General features: G+C 39.8%; 1 protein-coding gene across 1 annotated transcript in view; it reads left to right on the plus strand.

Moving 5' to 3' along the window:
• The window catches only part of eys (eyes shut homolog), a 433,237-nt gene that overhangs the window by 18,185 nt on the left and 389,984 nt on the right, over positions 1-25,068 (plus strand). Inside the window, exons 4-5 of the mRNA XM_036583442.1 lie at positions 13,427-13,623; positions 21,276-21,391. Coding sequence (XP_036439335.1) covers positions 13,427-13,623; positions 21,276-21,391 — 313 coding nt within the window. The remainder of the gene's footprint in view (positions 1-13,426; positions 13,624-21,275; positions 21,392-25,068) is intronic.

Raw genomic sequence — 25,068 nt, forward strand, 5'->3', positions numbered from 1 at the left:
GATTTCAAGACCTTACTCTCATCTGAGAAATCAGAGTGTGCTGTTTACATGACCATTTGAATAATTAGATAACTGCAGAAATCTGATTATGATCTGATTAAAGGGTGCATGTAAATGCACTCAGTGATTTGCGTTCATTGGATCATGTTAAAGGCTTGAAATGAAACACTTTCGAAACATTTAGTTCATAGTGAATAAAAGTGTTTATTAGTGAATAAAACATTTAGAGGGTTTATTTCCATCTGCAATATCAGTATTGCAAAGGCCAGCATTGCGATATCAGTTAAGAAATGATGTACTGTGTAGCCCTAGTCTTCACAAACTGAGGTCTGTTGTCGCTTTCCTAGATGTTGCTTGCAAGTGAGTTGTTTTCATGCCGAAGATATTTTTGTTATTAAGGACTCATGTCATAGCAAACCAGGTTTTACTTCACTTTGTGGGAATACGAGTGTGATATAGGATGCATACATTTTTGTTCTAAAGCATGTCAAGCCAAGTCAAAGTTTATTTATATAGCGCTTTTTACAGCAGGTGTTGTCACAAAGCTGCTTTACAGAAAAATCTGGGTCCGAGCCCCCATGAGCGTCACCAATGGCGACAGTGGCAAGGAAAAACTCCCTAAGAGCAAGAGGAAGAAACCTTGAGAGGAACCAGGACTCTAAAGGGGAACCCATCCTCAGCAAACACACCAGACAGCAAACCAGTCCATCAGTATAAGATACGGAAAACGGAGAAAAGCGGGGCGATGTTTATGGTTGAAAAAATGCAGCAGAGTCATCAGGAGGTTTTGCACAGCGTTATCCATGGTGGCCAGACAGGTCCAGAAGGCTGGCGAGCAGTGGGCACCCGATCAAGGAAGAAGTAGAACAACATCAGACCCTCAACAAAGAGACACACAGGCAGTTATTTCTGTTAAAAGGTATATAAAATTAAGCAAAAGCATGTGGTCAAAATAATGTAGGCCTATAAGCATAAGAATCATTCCCCAATCCATCACCTATCTGTATAGCCTACAGCGGTTTAGCTCCGCCCATCCATGCTGAAGTTATGAGTGTTTTTAACCTGGTATGCTTTATTAATGAGGCAGACAAAGACAAAGGTCAGCCAATCAGATCAGAGGTCATTTACATACAGTCAAGTCCTTAAATATCCATACAGATGTATTGCTCTCTTTCTGATGGGTTTGTTTTGATAATGACTTGCATTTCTGGCAGTGAAGTTACCGCAACAGATTCCAAATGCAAACTGCACACCTGAAATCAACCTTTTACGAGTGAAATAATGTGGGAATAACGCACACCTGGCCCTGAAACAGCTGAGCAGCACATTGTCTAATTACTTTTGAACCTTTAAATGCAAGCGGCCTTTATGTGAGAGTGATTGTAATTCCTACAATGTTCAAATTAAAGCTGAACATCTGCACTTTGACCTCATATTCATTATTTAATGTCAACTCCGACATGCTGTGGTAAACAGCTGCAGTAACAGTAACTTTAGCAACAACCAAATGTTTATGATACAATGATAAAAATAGGCCTAAGTGGACCACTGGGAACAGCATAGTGACCTTTGCTTTGCTGCTATTGTTGAAGGTTCAATATGCAAATGAGCCCTCTAACAGATCACAGTGTCTACTGTGTGCTTGGCCAATCACGTTGCAGATGATTTGTTTTGATGAATCAAGGTAAAAGTCAGTTTTGGGCAGACCAGTTTAGAACCCTGTCACTGTACTGATGTACCAGTATGTTTCCCTTAGAGATTTCCATTAAAGCACAATATTGAATTGAGTTATGGACTAACTGACATTTGGGAGGAGGAACATGCCTGAAACCCCTCCTCCTTCCAATCTCCCACCCTATAAATCCACAACCTAACCTTCCATTTTCCATGACAAAGTTCTCACAATACCCACCATCTCCTCCCTGCTCCTCAGTTCCGTGACAGTCCTACCAACGTTAGAGGTCCAGCCTTCTACAGTTCCAGAAATAAAGGTACTAAACTGTCTCTGGGTCAGTTCCCCTCCTGTCACTGGGGTGGAACCCTCAAGGCTCCATCTCAGTACCTTCAGTCAGGGAACATAACTGAACCATAATCCACTGAAATGATATGTTCTAAGCTGTACTGACTCCACACACCCCGTCTCGCCTCCAGGCTTTTATTTTACTGTTCTGTTTAAAACATTCGGTTATGAAAAGGTACAAATATGAACTTTTCACCTGGAGAAACTTATTTAAGGTTCACAATCAGACCTTAAAACCACTGTTGGAGCTTTGAGGGAACATTTACACTGATTGTACCTTGATGAATGAAAAGTGTACCTGAACAGAACCTTTATTTCTTATAGTTTAGTGACTGGCAGAAGCCACACAGATCTCCAGCCCAAGTTCTATATAGAGCCAAATACAATTTGAAGAACAATTCCACCATGCAGGTGCTTCAAGCATGCAAATGTTTCTAATCTTTCTTCTAAATAGGACCAGTTGTTCTAAATAGAACCATTCCCATATTTTTTTTTAACGGGGTAATGGTTCTAATTAGATGAAATGGTTCTTCAGATTGATGGTGGTTTTCCGTTCCCTCAATCAGTCTTCCATCACACTACCACCACAGTGTTAAAGGCACAGTCCAAACTCGCAAACCTAATGTCAATACATGCTCCCAGCCATTCCTGCAGGGGGGTCCTGATCCGGTGGGAGTAAAGGCAGGGTCTTTTCTCACTGTGATGTGTGTTAGCTCTGGTATTTCCTGTTGAAATCATGAGCAGATGCTTGTAGAGTAACCCATTGCTTCATTATTCTGTTGACTGTTATTGTGGCCTTTTCATAATCGTCTCTCAGTACGGGTTCCTTTTGTAGCCACTGTAGGCCAGTGCTACAAAAGTGCCATGGGCACTACATGCAGAGCAGGTCTATTGATTGTATAATCAAAGGTGTAAATTATGTTTCAGTAAACACAGGCCTCCGCCGGCGTTTGGCCTGCGGTTTCGGTCAAGCGTATCAAACATTTATATTTGCACTCATGCTAGTATTGATCGGTGTGTGTTTAAAGGCTTGGTGCTACCACTGAATTCATTTCAAGACTTCACTGCAGTTTTCTTTTTATAGTCTGTGCTTTGGAGATCAAGTAGATTCAGCTTTTTCTGTCTTACAGCTGTTCTACTCTTCCCTCTAGGGCCGCTGCTAACGGTTATTTCTATAATTGATGAATCTATCGACTATTATTCTGTTAATGGACTATCCATTATGCCTTCTGCTGTTTCGGCTCAATTTGCCCAGTCGTAGCTCCTCATCATTCAGAGTTCTGTCTGTGTGTTTGGTGATTTCTTCTCACTATAGAAGCCATGTTTTTTATACTTGTAGCGCATTGTAAACTATTGTAGTGACAGAACTTAGACCTCAAGGGCTGGTTACACCAACAGAGCTTACGCCCCGGTCGGGTAAAATCAAATAATAGGTAAAAATAAAATAATCCTCCTTTACAGTAAAATAAAGCTCTGCTGATCGTTCAACACAGTTTAACAATAAATGGTCTTAAACTCTGGAGTTAATGTAGAACTGCTAATTCACCCTTTAACCCTGAAGATCAGCACAGACTGCTGGTTACCATAGCAACACAGACAACAGTCTCGCCTAGCTAGTAGCTAAGCTTAAGGCAGCTTCTCATTCACCAGCTTCTTGTTTGAATTTTCCCTTTCCACCTTAAAAGGTGAAAGAATTTGCTAGCTGCATGCTACATTCGGGTGCCTCAGACACCATTTAAGGTGGAACTGGAGAATTTGAACAAGAAACTGACGAACGAGAAGCGACTTCAGCCCCGTAAAAAGTCGAACGTTGAGACATTTTACTAGACACTATTTTATTTCCGCGGAAAAGTTTCCTGCCAGAGATGTGAGAAAAGCAGCTACAGCTGAGCTAAAGCTTAAAGCAGAGCAAAATGAGTCTGTACTAACACATCAGCACATGCTGAGACAAATTGACTGCCAAGATGGTGAAACCTTACTTCAATAAAATGGACATAGTGTTGTGGCTCCCCAGGAGGTTTGATTTTTTTTAAAACTTGACAAAATGGCTTATCTCAACACTTGGGTTGCTGACCCCTGGCCTAGGTCGTAACTTTCTGGGTAACTTTAAAACTGTTTCACCAGCTGGCCGTAAGCTGGGTTTTCACCAGGCGCAAAGCTGAATTCTGGACCTTTTCCAGTCTATAGAAGCTAGCTCTTTGCTTGTCAGTGTGATGCTGCACAGACCTTTGAGTCTTATAACCAGAGGCGGGTAGTTTCTAGTTACTTTCACTACATGTACTTGAATAAACTGCTGACGGATTTAGACTTTTCTAAATCATAACATTTTACTTCCACCCAAGTGGATTAGTGAGTAAAGGAGTCTACTTTTGTACTCAGTTACATTTTAGCTGTTCATTTTTAGTTACTAATTTTAATAATTCTGGGTTTAACTTCATTAAGTTGCATTAGTTCAGCATTTGTACTGATTTGTGATTGGTCATATCTCTGACTGTGGAGCTTGAGATTTTTATTTTGGATCAAAACGAGTCCAACAACCGTCAGTTCCTGTGCTGATAGATGCTGGATCCACTGCAATTATACAAGATGCTCTAGATTTTTTTGACCTGATACATTTATACTGTCTGTGCTGGTTGTATTTTAAGAAGGTACTTTTACTCAAGTATCAGTACTTTTACTTATGTATGAGTTTAGGCTAATCTACCCACCTCTGCTTATTTCTTGTGTTTCAGCTGTATGTGAAACGTGCAGAAAAGCAGACATATCACTTCGTCCAGAGTATAGAAAGAGTTCGCTAACTAGCAAGTTTGGCTCGCTAAAGCTTTGGTTTCGCTACACGACTTTTAAAGTCTTAGCACATTATAACAAACTGGGCGTCTTACATGATCAGACAGGTTTTTATAGATATTTTTGGGTGACTGAAATATTGGGGATCCACACTGAATAATTAGGGATCAGACACGACTCAACTTTTAAGCTGCTGTTGAACTGAACGGAGCTCACTGAACTCACTGAACTCTAACGTTCTCACATTGCTAGGAGACGCAAATAAACGAACGTGAGCTGCTGCTGCTGTTTTCTCTGCCGTTTGCACTGAAACAGTGAAGAAGCAGCAGGTAAACATGTTTAAGTGAGAATCATGGATTTAAAAAGCTTCGCTCCACACCTGAGAGACGTTTCGTCATTTTTCTTTGTTTACTTGCTGTATTTTCTTCTTTTGCTCTCTGTTCTCATTGGCTGTTGCAGGAGTCTGCTCAGATTGAGTCGTTGATCAGTTTACACTAGATTTCGCTCAGAGTCGGGTCGAAAAAAATCAGACGTATGATAAACTCTGTCTGGTCTGAAACGCCATCAGGAGGCCAGAAATCTGAGTCAGCGCCCCTCAGACACGACTCGACTCTCTCTCCACCTGTCAACTCTGACTGACCCAAAAATCTGCAGACTAGAGCCGACCAGCTCAGACTCAGACTGAGAATCAGGGCTAAAATTGGGGTAAAAGTCGTGTAGCGTAACTCCGGCTTAAAGTCTTTTCTTGTTGTTGACTCGCTGAAAGTTATATCATGGTTCTGTGCAAATCCAGATAAACAGCAACAAATATGAGACATCGCACTTGAGTTTCACTTGTTGTATTAGCAATTCTTTAATTCTTCATCCAAGCCAGACGGCACGTTATTTTATGAGAAGCAAAGTGCTGCTATATAATCATACTTCTAGTCATTTTTCCATGCTTTTCCCTGCACTGAGGCCGTGACTTCCCATGAAAAGACTTTGCTTCAGGTGTTTTCAAACATTTTCCCTTTCATGTTCCTCAGTTTTTAATGCTAACTGCATTTTCAGTGTCTGATGCTGATTGTTTTCATGAAGAGATCCCACCACTGCTCCTTCCTCTAGGACTCATTTATCCTTTACCCCTGTAACAGTGTCTTAGCGTGATCATACAGCACATGGAATATTTCCGTTTCAGCCTGCCGATCCGCCTGCACCTCGCCAGCTGCATTCATGGGAGCACTTTTGGGAGACGCCTTAAAGCACCGGCCTCCAGTTTCGCTGTACTCTGGCCCCCTGCGGGGCTTGCAGTTCCCTGACTTTGCTCTAGCTGTCACCCCATTAATCATTGTGAAGTTAGTGGCTGCCCTCACAGACCACAGCCAGCTCGCACATAATAATGAGGCCCCACTTGCGGGACGCTTCAAATGAGATTTTCTTTTGATTCGGCGCTCTCTCGTGTGCTCGCGCTCGGTTGCCGGGGTCGATCTTATCAAGGTATTAGATTATTAATAGGCCACGTCCCCAGGGATGTCCCATGGGATATGATGTTAATTGTTTTGCTGTTCCCACACCTCCTCTTTTTCGTGATTTACAAACAGCATAGTGGTTACGTTTGGCCGAGTCACTGCCTCTGCTGGTGGGGATTCAATTGAATATGCTGGCAAAATGAGAATGGATGTGAGTGCTGCTGCACTTTTAACACTTCCATAATTCACAATATCCTACATGTTTTAAAGTGATGTGAAAGTTTGGGTGCCTCTGGTCAAATAACGTGTTGATTTTTCTAAGTGTAAATAAGTTACACATCCTCTACAGAGACACACTTCTGCACATTATAATGCACAATTGCTGTTTATTTGCTGAATTTAACACATTATGAAAAAATAATAAAATGTGGCCCGTGCAAAATTAGCAGAAAAAGTCCAGATTTAACTGCTGAAGACGTTATTTTCTCTTTGAAATTGAACAGAATTTTTGACTGTACATATTGAATACTGTTACAGAAAGCTAGCACCACATAACAGTTTGTCAGTACCTATGAATAGCATCGATAAAATCGGTATGTAAAATGTGTAGTAGAGATGGCACAATAGCACTTTGGCGATACCGATAACCTTTAGTACTGCCTGATACCGATACTGATACCGATACTGATTCGATATTTTTCTTTAACTATTAAGCTTTTGATAGAAGCAGTTCACTTTACATCAGCCTGTAAAAGTAGGCTAAATGAGTCTAAAAACAGGCTAATAGTCTGAAACTTGGGATTTTTAAAAATAACCCTCTAAATGTCTTTGAATACATGATTGACATCAATTTTCCTTCATATTTAATTGCTGTTACCATAATGGGGAAAGATGGGTACACATAAAATCAACTTGATGATGTGTTTTTAATGTGCTGTACACATCATTGTTCTTTGCGGTCAGTTTGACACCAGGCTGTTTTAGCTGTATAAAACTATGTAGAAAAATCTACATTTTACCCACATTTTGCTTAGGTGATATTGAGGTCACTATAACATTCAGTTTTACTATACTCAAACACAATTCCTCTGTTTTTGGGCCCTAACCTAAAATAACTGTACATGTAACACACGTAACATAACATATCCACACCTGTAACACACCTAACCTAACATAACCACACCTGTAACACGCCTAACCTAACATAACCACACCTGTAACACACCTAACCTAACATAACCACACCTGTAACACGCCTAACCTAACATAACCACACCTGTAACACGCCTAACCTAACATAACCACACCTGTAACACTCCTAACCTAACATAACCACACCTGTAACACACCTAACCTAACATAACCACTCCTGTAACACACCTAACCTAACATAACCACTCCTGTAACACACCTAACCTAACATAACCACACCTGTAACACACCTAACCTAACACAACCACACCTGTAACACACCTAACCTAACACAACCACACCTGTAACACACCTAACCTAACATAACCACACCTGTAACGTGTCTAACCTAACATAACCACACCTGTAACATACCTAACCTAACATAACCACACCTGTAACACACCTAACCTAACACAACCACACCTGTAACACACCTAACCTAACACAACCACACCTGTAACACACCTAACCTAACATAACCACACCTGTAACGTGTCTAACCTAACATAACCACACCTGTAACATACCTAACCTAACATAACCACACCTGTAACACTCCTAACCTAAAATAACCACATCTGAAACACACCTAACCTGACATAACCACACCTGTAACACACCTAACCTAACATGACCACACCTGTAATACACCTAACCTAACACAACCACACCTGTAACACACCCAACCTAACCACACCTGTAACACACCTAACCTAACACAACCACACCTGTAACACACCCAACCTAACCACACCTGTAACACACCTAACCTAATATAACCACACCTGTAATACACTTAACCTGACATAACCACACCTGTAACACACCTAACCTAACACAACCACACCTGTAACACACCTAACATAACCACACCTGTAACACACCTAACCTAACACAACCACACCTGTAACACACCTAACCTAACATAACCACACCTGTAACACGTCTAACCTAACATAACCACACCTGTAACATACCTAACCTAACACAACCACTCCTGTAACACACCTAACCTAACATAACCACACCTGTAACACACCTAACCTAACATAACCACACCTGTAACATGCCTAACCTAACATATCCACACCTGTAACACACCTAACCTAACATAATCACACCTGTAACACACCTAACCTGACATATCCACACCTGAAACACACCTAACCTAACATAACCACACCTGTAACACACCTAACCTAACATATCCACACCTGTAACACACCTAACCTAAAATAACCACATCTGTAACACACCTAACCTAATATAACCACATCTGTAACACACCCAACCTAACCACACCTGTAACACACCTAACCTAATATAACCACACCTGTAACACACCTAACCTAACATAACCACACCTGTAACATGCCTAACCTAACATAACCACACCTGTAACATGCCTAACCTAACATAACCACACCTGTAACACACCTAACCTAACATAAGCACACCTGTAACATGCCTAACCTAACATAACCACACCTGTAACACGCCTAACCTAACATAACCACACCTGTAACACACCTAACCTAACACAACCACACCTGTAACACACCTAACCTAACACAACCACACCTGTAACATGCCTAACCTAACACAGCCACACCTGTAACACGCCTAACATAACCACACCTGTAACACGCCTAACCTAACGTAACCACACCTGTAACACGCCTAACCTAACGTAACCACACCTGCAACACGCCTAACCTAACGTAACCACACCTGTAACACGCCTAACCTAACGTAACCACACCTGTAACACGCCTAACCTAACGTAACCACACCTGTAACATGCCTAACCTAACGTAACCACACCTGTAACATGCCTAACCTAACGTAACCACAACTGTAACACGCCTAACCTAACATAACCACACCTGTAACACTCCTAACCTAACATAACCACACCTGTAACATGCCTAACCTAACATAACCACACCTGTAACACGCCTAACCTAACATATCCACACCTGTAACACGCCTAACCTAACATAACCACACCTGTAACACGCCTAACCTAACATAACCACACTTGTAACACGCCTAACCTAACATAACCACACCTGTAACATGCCTAACCTAACATAACCACACCTGTAACATGCCTAACCTAACATAACCACACTTGTAACATGCCTAACCTAACACAACCACACCTGTAACATGCCTAACCTAACATATCCACACCTGTAACACGCCTAACCTAACATAACCACACTTGTAACATGCCTAACCTAACATAACCACACTTGTAACATGCCTAACCTAACATAACCACACCTGTAACATGCCTAACCTAACATAACCACACTTGTAACATGCCTAACCTAACACAACCACACCTGTAACATGCCTAACCTAACATATCCACACCTGTAACATGCCTAACCTAACACAACCACACCTGTAACATGCCTAACCTAACATATCCACACCTGTAACATGCCTAACCTAACATAAGCACACTTGTAACATGCCTAACCTAACACAACCACACCTGTAACATGCCTAACCTAACATATCCACACCTGTAACATGCCTAACCTAACATAAGCACACCTGTAACACTCCTAACCTAACATAAGCACACCTGTAACACACCTAACCTAACACAACATAAATAACATAATCACACCTGTAGTAGTGTGAGAACCACTCATAGTTCACACCACATGGGGAAGGGAGAACAGAATTCCCACCAGAACTCTGATATTTCTCTGAAGTTTAAATTGCTGGGGTCAAACTGACCACAAGGATAAATGATGTTAGTAAGTTTGAAGATAACAGGAGGGTTAAGGATGCAAATCGTTCTGTATAAACCTCATGGTTCTAAATAGAACCACTGCCTTGACTAAAGAAAGTATGTATGTTTTTCTTGTAAAGCTGAGAGGACAGAGGAGGGGCCAGCACACCTATCGGAAGTGATTTCTCTGAAAAAGTGACAGAAATGTCAAGTGGCTTTAACCTTTGTAGAAGTTCGGCATCCCGCTGCGAATCCCCAAGAAAACAACAGCAAAAGACGTCCACCTAGATCGGTTCCCAGCGAGACGTTTCCTCCGAATCTGCTCGGCGCTTCATAGACAAGAGACTTTGTATTATCTGGGGGTTTAGCGTACAGGAATATGCTAAGGGAGGGAAAAAAAGGACTTACAGGAAAGATAAATGAGTTGGTGTTGTCAGAAGAACACAGAAAACCAAAGCACCGCCAGGGAATAAAATCAAATCGCGCTCACCTTGAACCTTTGGCTTTGCGCAGTCATGTCTAAATTTAACCAGCGGAGAGCAAAAACCACCGAGTTGCCTTACGGTGTTTGACTATTAGAGTGATCTTCGGCTGAAGTCTCCGCTGTCAGGTCGTGTGGTTTCGTCTTTGAGGTCCCAGGATGACAAGAATTAAAGGAACGATTCGGCCCAAAGCTCTAACCTTGCAAATAATGAATGAAATCTGATGAAGCTAGCAAATTAGATCATGCAAATTAGTCCCCAATACGTTTCAGCCATTGTCAGCCATTTTACTGTCATTGTGTGACTTTACCTGCAGTAGAACTGCCTGGATTACTGGATTAAATGGGGCAATATGATGATATTTACCATTATTGTGAGAAATTATGTCACCTACAAGCTTTTCAGGGGATATCGGGACATTGTCAGTACTTTAAGAACACTGAGCTAATGCAATGTTTCATTACAAAGAGGCCCGTTAAATTTGATTGACTGTAGTGCAAAATGTGAAACTTAAAACTTGATAATCAATAAATTTATATTTGTCCATAATATTTTTCGATTTATCAAACCTCAAAAGTCAATATTAGGATACTTATCATGTATTGGCAGAATGTCGAAGTTTCGAGATAATCTTTCAATACCACAACCTAAAAAAGATGGTTCTTCAAGGGTTCTCCAATAAAGACAGTGGTTTCTATGTGGAACCGTGAACAGTGGTAAAGGAAGTCATCCAGAGTGCTTTGATTGTTTGTACACTCTTAAAAAAAAAAGTTGGGTCTTCAAGGGTTCTTTAGTGAAGGCAGTGGTTCTGTTTAGAACCAGGGGTTCTATATAGAGGCATTTTCAGACTGATGGAGAATGTTTTGTATATGGTTTATATTTATATATAGCTTGACATCGTAACAATAGCAGAACCCCTTTTGGTGCTATATAGAACTGTTGAAAAAGGTTCTCTACAGAACACAACCCATTCTCCATCAATCTGAACAAACATTTCACCATGCAAAGAACGTTTTAAGCATGGAAGTGCCACAAACAAACCAACTGAATATCAAAGCAATCTTTTAAGACTGTTCTATATAGCACCAAAAAAGGGTTCAGCTATTGTTACGATGTCAAGCTTGTGATGATAGCAGAACCCTTTTTAGTGCCATACAGAACCCTATACAACACATTCTCCATTGATCTGAAGAACCATTTCAGCAAAAAAACAATTATGCCTGCAGATGGTTATTTGAGTGTTCATGGTTCTGTATTGAACCATTGTTTTTACTAAAGAACCTTTGAAAAACCATTTTTTTAAGAGTGTATTTTTTGTATATTTTTGGTACATATTTTATACTAGTAAATAGTTTTAAAGGCTCATCTTCTACCATCTTACCAATCTTTGAAAGGCTGTGCCCAGTTTTTGCCCAGTTAAGTCTCTCTTTAATTGTTTGAGCTTTTTAAAACTCTGATTACTCGATCAGTCACTGAAATAATTAGTGTATCACTCGATTACTGATATGATCAATAGTAAAAGCCCTTTTAAAATCCAAAAGCAGCACCAGCAATAAATTTTACCGTTTTTGAGGTGAGGGAGGGTGAATCTACTCAAATTTTTATGTGCTCATTTTTCATGAGGCCAAAGAAGAGCTGTGGGACGCCACTCCGAGCGTCTCAGTACATTTTATTCTCGAAGTCAGCCGTCAGCCATCAGCGATGTTCTGAGGCTTGACCACTCATCTTCATTCAGGAACACACAGACGAGGCTGAGGATGGCTTGGCTACCTGCCACTGCCGAGGTCGTCTTAAACTTGAGCTCAGTTATTGATTAAAGGGCCTGTCGTGCCTTTTATTGCCAGCCACGCAATGGATGGGAGATGATTATACATGAACAAAGAGACTTGGAGATGCCGTACCCGTTTATTAGAACCAGAGCTAATACACTTATTTATATTTAAAAGCTACGGCATACAGAAAAGGAACGCAGCACAGTTTGCTGTTTTTTTTTGTTTCTTCTGAGATTTCTCCACGATGACGCCTTCGTTTGTTCTTTTCCTCACGACGTTCCTGAGGAGATGACTTGCGTGAAGGTCACGCTAGGCCATTAGACTGAACGCTGCTGGGAATTTGGGTTGTCCAAAGAATTCCCAGGAGAAGAATGTGCAGCCAGAGGGACAGAATGTTGACTGAATGTTACTGGCGAGTAAAAGTGCTTTTCATTATGAATAATTACCATCACCCACCGGCGTTTTTGTCATGAATTGACTTTGGCGGTTCTCCATGTATGTATCAGTCTGTAAACTTGCAAGAACTGGAGGAACATGGATGGCTTTTCAAGCGAGACTTTCTTGTTTTGATATCCGCCCACATGAAAACGCCTCGTACCGGCTGCGAAACAGCTCCTTTTTGATTGTTTGCTGCGCTTATTTCCCCTGCGAGTGTTTTTATTTGTTTGAAAGTCATTGCTTTTGATGGCAACATCACACCAACTCCGACTCTGCCTTTCATCATAACCTCTCAACCCAAAATAGACACTTTCTACAAAAACAGAAAAAATGAACCATTCATTAACTTCACACATGAAAGTGCTGGCTTTTGCGCTGCGGTGGCGTTTATCATAAAACTGCAGGAACTGCGAGTGGTGGCCAACCCTTTGCAGGTTTAAAGCAGAAATCTCTCTCGCTTTGCTTCTTTATGCTTGTTTAGTCAAAAAGAGGCGAAGCGTGTTTGGTGTTAATGTTTATGTCTTTGTTTACAGGTACTTTCTGCGCGGGAGAGAAGAGCCCCTGCGGTTCCAACCCATGTAGAAATGGAGGCGAGTGTGAAGAAAACGGAGAGACGTACGTCTGCACGTGCCCAGAGGGCTTCACCGGATCCAACTGTGACGCAGAACTCGACCAGTACTGCGCAGCTCACGCCTGTCAGCAAGAACAAGCGTGCAGCCCAGATGAACATGTGAGCTTTCTTTCACTTTTCCCTTCGGTTAGTGCTGGGCAGCACTGAACTCAGTAGTATAGTGGTCTATTCAGATAAATCACACTATCATACTGCATGATAATATTTAATTTTGCATTAATAATAAGTAATAAGTAATTCACTGTTGTCTGAACAAAAATCTCAAATTTCAGTTTTTGACATAATTTGAAAATGCCTTTTGCTCTTTACATGAATGGACCAAAAGAAATGACCCAAAATGACTTGGAAAAAAGTCTGGTTCCATTAACTTACATTAAAAGTAAAGTAAGTTTTTTCCTTCTCCTGTAAAGTTACCGATTTGAAGATACGAGGTTTTGTTCCAACAGCAGCGAATTACTGCTACTCTATGATAAAAGAATGAGTTACAGTACTGACATGGCTTGTTCTGATTGGACTGTTTTGTTTTGCGTTATATATTAACCCTCATGATTTGCCAATCATGCCGGCATCAAATCACACAGCTGGTTCAAGACGTCACGGCAAGTCACGTTAAGCATTGCCATTAACTACCATTGAAAGTGCTGGCTTGAAGCTCTATGCTAGTTTTTGTTTGATGTTGAAAGAGCAAGTAAATATCATATTAATTTAATAAAAATTCATTTATGCATAAAAGTAAAAATGGGATGGGTCTGACAATACATTTAACAGTTGTCTTAATATCTTTACTATTTTTGTCATATGAAATAACAGAAAAATGTCAAAAATTGGGACCAGTATGTTGATACAGTGTGCAAAATGGAAAACTTATTGTCAGGTCATATAGGTGATGTGCTGAAAAAAAAAATACTAAGCATAGGCATGGTTTTACATTTTAAATTTAATATAAAAATCAAAATCAAAAGTATTTAAAACTGGCCATAATAGCCCAAGACTCGTAAGGCTTATTCTGTAGTGCAGCATTAAATCCCTCTGCTTCATCTGTTTGACAGACTTCACAATGTCATATCATTTTCATCAGTCCTCTCATCAGAACCAAAGGCAGTCCTGACTGCTATCCACTGATCTGTAGACTAATATATACAACCAAGCAAACGTTACATAGATGGACAAACAAAATAGTAAAGAAAACAGAGATTCTGTATTTTGTACACCAGAAGAAAAAGTCCAGACTGCAGTGAGGTGTCTAGTTAGCCACTGTCTAGGTAGCTGCTACCGTCCTAACTGCAGCATTTAGCTTGTTGTCCTTCTCATCTGATGAGTCAATTCGTTCTCACTGTTGTAATGATGATCTGAACACAGTCACCACAGTTATGATTCAGCTTGCCTCTGCATCCACCAGCTAACAAGCAGGAACTAATGCAGAGTCACCCATGTCTGCAGACAGTCTGTGAGCAGTCGGTAATTAGAGAGGCAGAGATGGACCTGAGATGTGTCTCTTACCCTCACGTTGAGGATTTAGGGCTCTATAAGCACTCGTTTGTACCTCTAGCAGTGGAACGTCTTAATGCCGAGAGGTAACAGGTTGTAGCTCTGTGTGTTGTCCAGTATTCCTGTACAGTGTTTCTGTGGGGCCTGCATGTCATATTTATTATAGATGTGCGTTGCCTGCAGTGAGAATGGAATAGAGGAGTGAGTGCTGGTGTTTTTTTTTTTAGTAGGTTGAGTAATTTCAACAGCTGTATAATTTCAAAGGTCTTTTAACTCATGAGATTTACACCACTAGGAGCAGCAGTTCTTAAAAGTTCCTCCCAACTTAGCCATGTTTACATGCAGCCTAATAATCCGTTAATAATCCGCCTAATAGATCAATGGGAATAGAATACGTCCATGTAACCACCTCAGTCGGAATAGTCTAGTCTGATTGAGGCCATTCTAAATACAGTTTCTATCTGACTGATCGAGGTGGGTAATCCTGTAAATAATCCGTTAAATAGAAGAATAATATCCGTGTAAACGCCTGTATCTGATTACATTCCCTATCGGAAAGTTTAAGTCCGTTCTGATCATGTTCGTCGCGTCATAGTGAAAGTTTATACCGTTCAACATGGCGGAGCAGAAACTGGTCTGCAGAGGAGACGAAGTTTATGCTCTGATCTTTAAAAGACGGCGGTGGGACGGACGTCCAGCTTATGTGTCTCAGAACACGACGTCTTCCTCTCGGCCTTCTTTAATAAGGACATGTGAAGGATGTTTTGCTGAGTCTGACATCAATTTAAAGCAGTTAAAAACACAAGCACTGCTCACTGCTGCTCATCTCACTCTGACTGGACTCACGTGATGCTGGTTGTCATGGTAACGTCGACAGTAAGCGGTTCTCTACACATGCATGTAAGTTTGAATCTGATTACTTGTAGTGAGCATGTAAACAGATTTTCATCAGATTATTCAGGACAGTGGCCACATAAACACCTCAGTCTGAATCTATAATCGGAATGTAATCAATCGGATTGGCAAAAATCTTTGCGTGTAAACACAGCGTTTGAAGAAAAGGGTTTTCCTAATCTTTAAACTAGAAAATCTTGCTCCAGAGAATACTGCAGCACTACTGTAGGAGTAGTGGATGTAGTGGTGGTTACATTTTTCATTTCGGTGCCTGTTTAAAATATTTTTTATATTTTATGATGGAGAAGGTGGAGGAGGTGGTGGAGGAGTTTAAGTATCTCGGGGTCTTGTTCACGAGTGATGGGAAGAGGGCTGGGACAGACGGCAGCAGTAATGCGGTCACTGTACCGGACTGTAGTGGTGAAGAGGGAGCTGAGCCATAAGGCGAAGCTCTCTGTTTACCGGTCGGTCTACATCCCGACCCTCACCTGTGGTCATGAGCTGTGGGTAATGACCGAAAGAACGAGATCGCGAATACAAGCAGCGGAAATGAGCTTTCTTTGCAGGGTGGCTGGCTACACTCTATTTGATAGGGTGAGGAGCTCGGCCATCCGGGAGGAGCTCGGAGTAGAGCCGCTACTCCTCCACATTGAAAGGAGCCAGCTGAGGTGGTTCGGGCATCTGATCCGGATGCCCCCTAGACGCCTCCTGGTGGGGGTGTACCAGGCACGGACTACCGGGACAAGACCCCGGGGTCGTCCTAGGACCGGCTGGAGGGATTATATCTCCAGGTTGGCCTGGGAGCGGCTTGGGGTCCCCGGGAATGAGCTGGAGGAAGTTGCGGGGGACAGGGTCGGCTGGGATTCTCTGCTCTCCCAACTGCTACCGCGACCCTATCTGAACTAAGCGGTTAACGATGATGATGATGATGATGATTTTATGAAAAGTAGTACACAGGACTTTACACTGTGTTGTAAATGTGAAACAGACGCGAAGCACATTTCCCGAAAGAAAACTTATCAGACCTTATCAGACCTATATGAGAGCTGTCTGGGTGTGGTCCTAATATTCTGATCCAACACTCTCAGCCTGAACTGAACACAGCGAAGCGCAACTGAACACAGCAGCGTGAGCGAAGTGAGGAGAAACGAGTGAGATGGGTCTTTGTCATCATCGCTGACAGGCAAAAACCTTTTATCTCCATTTTTGCCATTTTAACATGATTTGACAAACTAAAGTCACCCTTTGTGTCGTGTTAAAATTTCATGATGACCTGACTAATAAAAAAATCTTTTTACGTTAACTTATATTACAAGTTAACATTGGGCCTCATTCACCAACCGTTCTTAAGAAGAAATTTCTTCTTAAATTCACTTACGCAAGATTCTCACCAATGTTCTCTGATGTGGGATTTGTTCTCAGGTAAGAACAGAATCTACACACACTCAAGAGCACAGAGGTGAGAACAGTTCTGCGCTTTAAGAACACGTCATGAATCTGACGGAGACTTTTTCTTAGGATCTTTCTCAAGAACACACTTAAGGACAAACTTAGGAAGGTACTGGAGAACGAGGCCCATTGTTTTTTCCTTCTTACAGGAAAAATATTTGTAATCATTTTTGATGAAACTGTTCCTGCTGGACGACTCATTCAGTGTGCTCTGAATTAAAAGGGTCTGTTTGACTCAGAATAGAACAAATGTTTTGTTTGTATTAATCAACATGGCCCACGACAGAAAATGACAAGAAATCTTGAAAAGTTTATATAAGAATAAATAAAACAAATGTGCTGAATGTTTAGTTTTTGCCTATACAGAAATCATGAACTGTGATGGGTGGAACAACTTGATTATATAACAATATTGAGCTAAAGATAATGTTTATAAAGAAAAATATATATACTTATGTAACTACTTTCAATCAATCAAACTTTATTTAACCTAGAACATTGAGGGTGACCCTCATTTACACTGTTGCTGAGTTGATACAGAAGAAAATGGATTGGTAATGTGTGAAAACATACAAAATAATAAAACTAAATTTAAAAATAAAAATGACTCAAATCAGGAAAGAATAGTAAATACATAAATACAACCTACATAATAATTAAAGACAGTGGAAAATATAAAACAAAAATTAAAGCATAACTAAAATGTAAAAGTTAATAAAATCAAAAGAAGATCAAATAAAAGTTAACTAAAATTAAGTAAACTGACAAATAATAATAAAATAGTGATATTAAAACAAGAATTTGAATATGAAACAATAAAATAACTGAAATAATGAAAATAAGACAATAATCAGATGTGAAAATCAGGTAAAACAGTGTCAGGCTGAGTGGAGGTGGTCAGAGAGTAGAAGTTTAAATGACTGAGTGGCCCAGCGAGCTGAGCTTTAGTGCTTCCTGTAGAGAGTTCAGCTGGCTGGTGTTCTGAAACATATAGGCAGATTTTCCCAGTTCAGGATGGTTAAAAACACATCGGATCAATTTGAGCCAGAACGTTATTGATAATCAAGTCAAGTCAGAGTTTATTTATATAGCGCTTTTTACCACAGGTGTCGTCACAAAAACTCTTTATTCCAGCTTCCATTCTTTTCAGGAGACTCCCTTTCAGCTCCTCAAAGAATCTGCAGACACACCTCCAAAGTTCAGTCTTAGAAGCTGGTTGATGATTTTCTGAAGTAATCAAACACATTCAGTGGTGTTGAGGTCTGGACTCTGGGGAGGTCAGTCCATCGTTCAGCTTCTTTGTTTGATGTGTCCGTCTCCTTTTCTCAGTGAGGTTCTTCTTGATCAGCTACACATCCTTTCAGACCCACAGCGCTGAGTCGTCTTCTCACAGTGGAAGGATGGACAGAAACACCTGTGGATGTTTTCAGATCTGAAGCAGCTTGATTTTCTCCTCTCTCTCAGAGATGAAAGCTTTAAGTGCTGTTTATCTGATGGGGGCAGTTTTGGGGTCAACCAGGTCTTCCAGGTGGTTGTAAGGAGACACATTTTCTCTGTAGCTTCTTATCATTTTTTGAACAGTATTTTTGTTTTGTCTTATTTTTTTCTTTCCTTATGCAGGTGGATTTTATTCTGTGTTCTCTTCAGGAATATTTCCTAAAATGGATAGTATTTGAGGCCATTTTGACTGGAAGCTAAATAAATGAGTGATGTTTAAACAGTACTGTATCTGTATTAGGGGTGGGCAATAAGGGAAAAAAGAAATGTCACAAAATTTGCAAAAATTTTTAAAATACACAATATTTTGACGCGCAGACAAAATTATTGATTATTATTCAACATTGCACATACTGCACTGCACTCAGTCCAATTAAATAGTAATAATTTTGCTCTCTTTTTATTGCAGCATGCTGTTGGCCAGTACTGACAGTGTCCTCGATATATGATAACACAATTTATTGCAATAAAATATAACCTATATATAATAATAATGTCAGTTATCAAAAATGAAACATGTAGATTTTATTAAAAAGTCTCAACCATTGTGCTGATCCTGATAAAGTAGGTCGCCCTTATGTTTCTCTGGGTTCTCTACAAAGTCAGGACATTCCTACATTGTCCTGGAAATGTACAAAAACAAACACACACACACACACATCCTCTAAACTGATCTGTTTTCGATTGATTAGGTGCGTCTATAGAAGCTCATCTGTATGAAAATGAAATGATCCTTTCCCCGCCGCGGCCGATGGCAGTAGGCGGCTCCGTGTTTCTCTCATCTGGCATCGCGGTCCTGTTATATTGCTCATCTTTGAACGGCCTGGCCTGAAAATAGTATTGATGTCAGGATCAGTTAGACGGAGTTTGGAGAGCAGAGGCGGCTAATGACTTGTCTCTGTGTGTTGCTGCTTCATGGGCAGCCTTTCGAGGTCTGTCTTGGGTTTGTTTAAAGGCAGGCGTCACCCAGGACACCAGTGCTGCTAATGATGAATAGAGGTCTGTGGTATATGTCAGTGGCTAATATATATATTTTTAGCCAGTAAAGGGAAAATGTCACTATTATCAGCCATTGGATTTGGCATCACAACATTTGAGTGTCCTAGTTTTGACTGACGCACAGGTAAACATGGATATCAGCTCTGCTGTACTAATAAAAGTCACTGAGGAAGACTTATCTGCTGCAATCAATCACCAGTCACTTCCCACTCCATATATATTGAAATTGAGCTGCAGAAGAGCTCGTTATAAATTCATTGTCTCAACATTTTCTTCTGTGCATTGTGTGCAGTTACACATTTCCACCAGAGAGGTCTCCAAATCCCCAAAACCTACATAGTGCAGCTTTATCATCCACTTTATATATAAATCATAAAGTGTTATGGTATGTTTTTGTAATATAGATACTGAGTGACACATTCAACAGGCTGGAGCGAAATAATGTATTTGTTTAAAAACTGATTATATTGCATTAAGCATAATAAGAATTTAGTAACTGAAAAAGACTCTTCCACTTTACAATCAAGAGCTAAAGAAAAGCACACTCCTCATAAGTGTATGTTAGCCCGAGGCTAATGTATTAGCTCGTGGCTAGCACAGTTTTTTGAAGCGTTGTATATTTATAATGTTAAACTGAAAAAGGAAACATCAATATATTAACATAAGGCAGATTTATAGGGACTTTCATTATGAAATATGAATTTGGAGAATTATTACATCCCTAATTTTAACTCATTCATTTCTAACAATGAAGGTATGATTAGGAAAAGTGAATTTTTGTGCAGTTTTACATCTAACAGTAGCCAACTGAATTGTTTTGAGTACATATTTTCATGTTTTTATTCAATTTTTTTTTTATATTTAGCAAAAAATCAGTAGTGTGACCAAAGGACTGAATTTAATAAGTGGTGAAAACACTTTTTTAGCCATGTAGTTTGATCATTTAGAAACATTTCTTCAGGTTTGTGCACAGGCAAGCTCAGAGAACATGTAGACCAATAAAAAACCATAATATTTCAGAAATGAATATGAATAGGTTAAACTGCAGTACAGTATAAATTATGGATGTTGTCCACAACAAGGTGTTAATGAATCATTATTGTTATAAATTCCATAATCAGAGCATCGTTAATGTTGAGTGAAAGCTGTAAGGAGCCAGTTAGCACTGTGCTAACAGGACGCTGCCCTTCACGGATAGATACAGTAGCTCCAGTGCTGTTTTACAGGGTTGTTTCTCTATATCCCAGCTTTAACTCCCTCACTCCCGCGCTCGGTCTCTATAAAGCTGACTTCTTCCGTGCCCGGCTGTCCGTGATGATCTATGGCTCTGGCTGATGCAGCTCGTCTCTGAGTGTGGCCCAACACACACGCAAGTTCCCAGCCTCACGCGTGGCCTGTTTCTTTTATCTCCTCTGTGTGTGCAGAACTCCACATGTGTGTGTGCCGGCCCGGACTGCAGGGAGCTGGGGGGGCCGTGCAGCCCGTCTCCCTGTCTGAACCGCGGCAGCTGCGTGGCGAGAGGAGACCAGTACTACTGCAGGTGGGCATGTTTACACTACATGTATGTATGTCTATATATACACACACGCACATGTATTATATATACATTTATCATGAAATGTACACACAATGTAAAGGGTAACATGTATTTTCAAATGTCAGAAACTAAAAAACAACAAAAAATGAAGATACAAGGTTTTCTTCCGACAACAGCGATACATATATACATTACAACAACATTAAGTATGGTGCACTACTGTAATACATAGCACACTTCATTTTTACAGTACACACAATAATACATTATCATTCAAAAGTTCACTCTTGAATCTTCCAAAGTTTTGAAAACATTTTGTTCAGAGCTGTAAAAACTGTTTGGTTGCTGATATAATTAATGATAATTAATTAATGATAAAATGAGTAAAGAGTCCCAGCATGGGATTCAAATAATTAGTATTAATAAGTATTAATAGGAAGGAAAGTAAAGAAATAATTTCTTCACAGTGTTCAACATTAGAGTTGTAGATGATTCAGAAAATGGCTAACATCCAGTGTAGCATCAAAAAGATATAGTAATAAAATTATTATTCAGAATGCTTTTCAAGAGACATAACCTGACAAAAATGAAATGTATATGAAAAATAATCTCTTGTTAATATTTTTATCATCATTGTTGTTAACTAAAATGCCTTTGTGTGTAAAATGTTATATTTTTTCCCCTGCCCCCCTCACAATGGGATCCAGAGACTACCTAGGAATTTTTTTCATCAAAATATATAAATAAACAACAGAAAGTTTTAAAAATGTGAAAAAATGTTAACGCAAAGAAAAGACAATTAAAATGAAGTTGAAAAAACATTTGATTATTTTTTAAATCTTACGTCTTCTACTGAACCTCCTGTTCAGACGACTCTGTGGATTTGATCATTATCATAAGATAATCACAATCACAAGTTTATGGAATCCATTTAAAATTCAAAGAAATTCTGAAATTCATGTTAAAATTTTGAGAGATTTTGAGACGCTTTTCACTCAGATTGTTATGCTGAGAACAGAATTTCTTGTGAAAAACTTTGTATTCAGTTAGAAGAGAATGCAAAATAGAAGAATTTGTACTAGTTTATAGAACTTTGTTATATTTCATTATTATAATTATTTTTTATGTAATAAAGTATATTTACTTATTAATTATTAAAACTTTTTAACCGTACAGTATGTTTTGGAATGACTGTTTTCTTCCTTTCTGAATTAGTTTTCTCCCAGATCTTCCTCACAATTTCATTCTAGTCTTATTCTGCTTCCACATTTAACTACCAAAGTTTTTACACATAAAAGGTTTTCTTATTTACACTTTAATAACATTAACGTCTCATTTTAGAGTCTTTGCATGTATTTTAGTTCGTTAAGGACAATGAAAAGATTCACGCACAGCTTCATATTGCTCTCGGTTTGGAGAGGGAGGTTTAGTCCCCGTCATGTGACGGGGTCTGAATTGCTTTTTACTGATAACGAGGGGCGAAATGACGAAGAGTGGTGCTTTATTAGCTCTCGCCGAGGCTGCCGGATTCTGAGGGGCCTTTTTTAGAGCTATTGCCTCGCTTATCTCCCGCTGTACATCTCCATGAGCCATAATGGCAAAGATCACTCGAGTCCATAAATTCAAACGGCCCCTCAGACTAAATGACAATCGGATGAGATGGAGTGAGTGAAAAAAAATCCTAAGAGAGGCGAAGGATGACTGGAGGATTAATGAGACAGTGTGTGAGTACATACAGTCATAACCACAGAGAGAGAGAGTAAGAGTGACTCTTGCAGAGCTGAGGAATGTTGCTTCTTACATACAGCAGCAGGACGGTTATCATAATGAGGCCTTTTTTCTTTTGTACAGAAAAAAAAAAGATTTAAATTCTCTTCGTAATGAAGTGTAACTATTTCCGTCCTGGATAAAGGCCGTTACACAGCGAATGCAAAATATTTGGGCACGATTTTATCGCATCAAAACTATACACACAGAAATCATCCTTTTTATATTTGTAAATATTTGAGCTGATTTTGGAGATGCAGCTTCACAATAAAGCTCAAAACAAATAACGGTTCTTCTGGAAAAGTGAAAATGGCACGAAGAGCTTCATCACAACTCCATGTTTGTAGCTCAGTTTGAGCTGCTTTTGGAGATTCTGAGCCTTTTAGCGTTTGTGAAGCAGTTCTGTTTGCTGGAGCACAGCTAGTCTGTCAGCATAGTTGTCGCCATGCCAACAGCGGAGGTGATCGAGGTGTCAGTGAGTTGTTATTACCAGTGAAAGTTTGCAGATTTTCAAAAATAAAACAGGGGGTGAATAAAATAACAGCACATTTTCGCCGTTTCAAAAGTCACGTTTGGTGTAAAAGAGAGCCTTAGTTATACAAACAATCGAATTAATTTACGGTCATCCGAATAAATCGCAGGAATATATTGTGTTTGGTGTGTAAAGGCCTTAAAACAGAGTTATAAAAGGTAAGAGTTCTAAAATAATTGCTAATCAATCAACCTGTATTCCGACTCCGAAGTTGAGGGTGACCCTCCTTTACAGTGTAGCCGAGCAAGCAGAGATTGAAAAAATAAAACATTTATTTTATCCATTAAAACTAATTAAGGCTAACAAGACTAAATCTAACAAAAAATCTAAAGAATTAAGGCTGTTATAGGATTAAGGTAGATCTGTGTCTATAGATCACATCACCGTAGTCTAGGATGGGTAATAAGGTTTCTCCCTGATCCTTTTCCTAGTGTGCTTTAGGAAACATCTTATTTCGGTGCAAGAATCTGAGCTTTTGCCTACATTTACTACCTGGCTTTTATTGTGATATTTAAACGTAAATTTAACGTCCAGCCGTATGGCAAAGAACTTATAGTCTGTGATTCTCTCAATACTGGATCCCGACGGGGCGTTAATATGTTGAAATCAATACTAAGGGCTCTGGAAAACAGCATGAATTTAGTTTTCTTTGCATTCAAAACTAGCTTACGCTTCTACAGAGCAATCTGTGAGGCACTGAAGGAGCACTGAGGTATTTTTACTGCTGCATGAACAATACAGAATAGTGTCAGCTGCATACAGGCGCACTCAGAGCCAGAGGCAGTATGATCATTAATGTATAGATTAAATAAGACTGGGCCAAGGATTGAACCTTGCGGGACTCCTTTAGTGATGGGCATTAAATCTGATTTGTAGTTACCCAGCGCCACACATTGTAGCCTATCTGAGAGGTAGTTTGGAGCCCAGTTTATTGCATTTTTATCAAAACCAATTGTTTGTAAACAACTTAAAAGAAGTGAGTGGTCAAAAGTATCAAATGCTTTGGCCAGATCAATAAAAAGGGCACTCAGTGCTTCTTTCTGTCTGTGGCTGTTAAAAGATCGTTTAAATCAAGTCTGGTAGCAGAAATGGTTCTATGTTTTTGTTTTGTTTTTTTTTTGTTTTTGTTTTTTTCTAAAGCCAGGTTGATGATTAAACAGAACATGATTATCATTGGGGAGTGTTCTGAGTTGGGTGTTCACTAATATTTCTAAAATTTCAGCTCAGCATGACGGTTTCAAAATCAGTCCATAATTATTTACATCCGATGCCTCGCCTCCTTTGTGTAGCGGAACAATACGAGCGGTTTTCCAGACTTTGGAAATTCTGCTTGATAAAATATTAAAAGATTAAAAATGAATGCAATATGTTCTACAATAAC

The sequence above is a fragment of the Colossoma macropomum genome, unplaced genomic scaffold (genome assembly GCF_904425465.1).
Source record: "Colossoma macropomum unplaced genomic scaffold, Colossoma_macropomum, whole genome shotgun sequence".
Classification (NCBI taxonomy): Eukaryota; Metazoa; Chordata; class Actinopteri; order Characiformes; family Serrasalmidae; genus Colossoma; species Colossoma macropomum.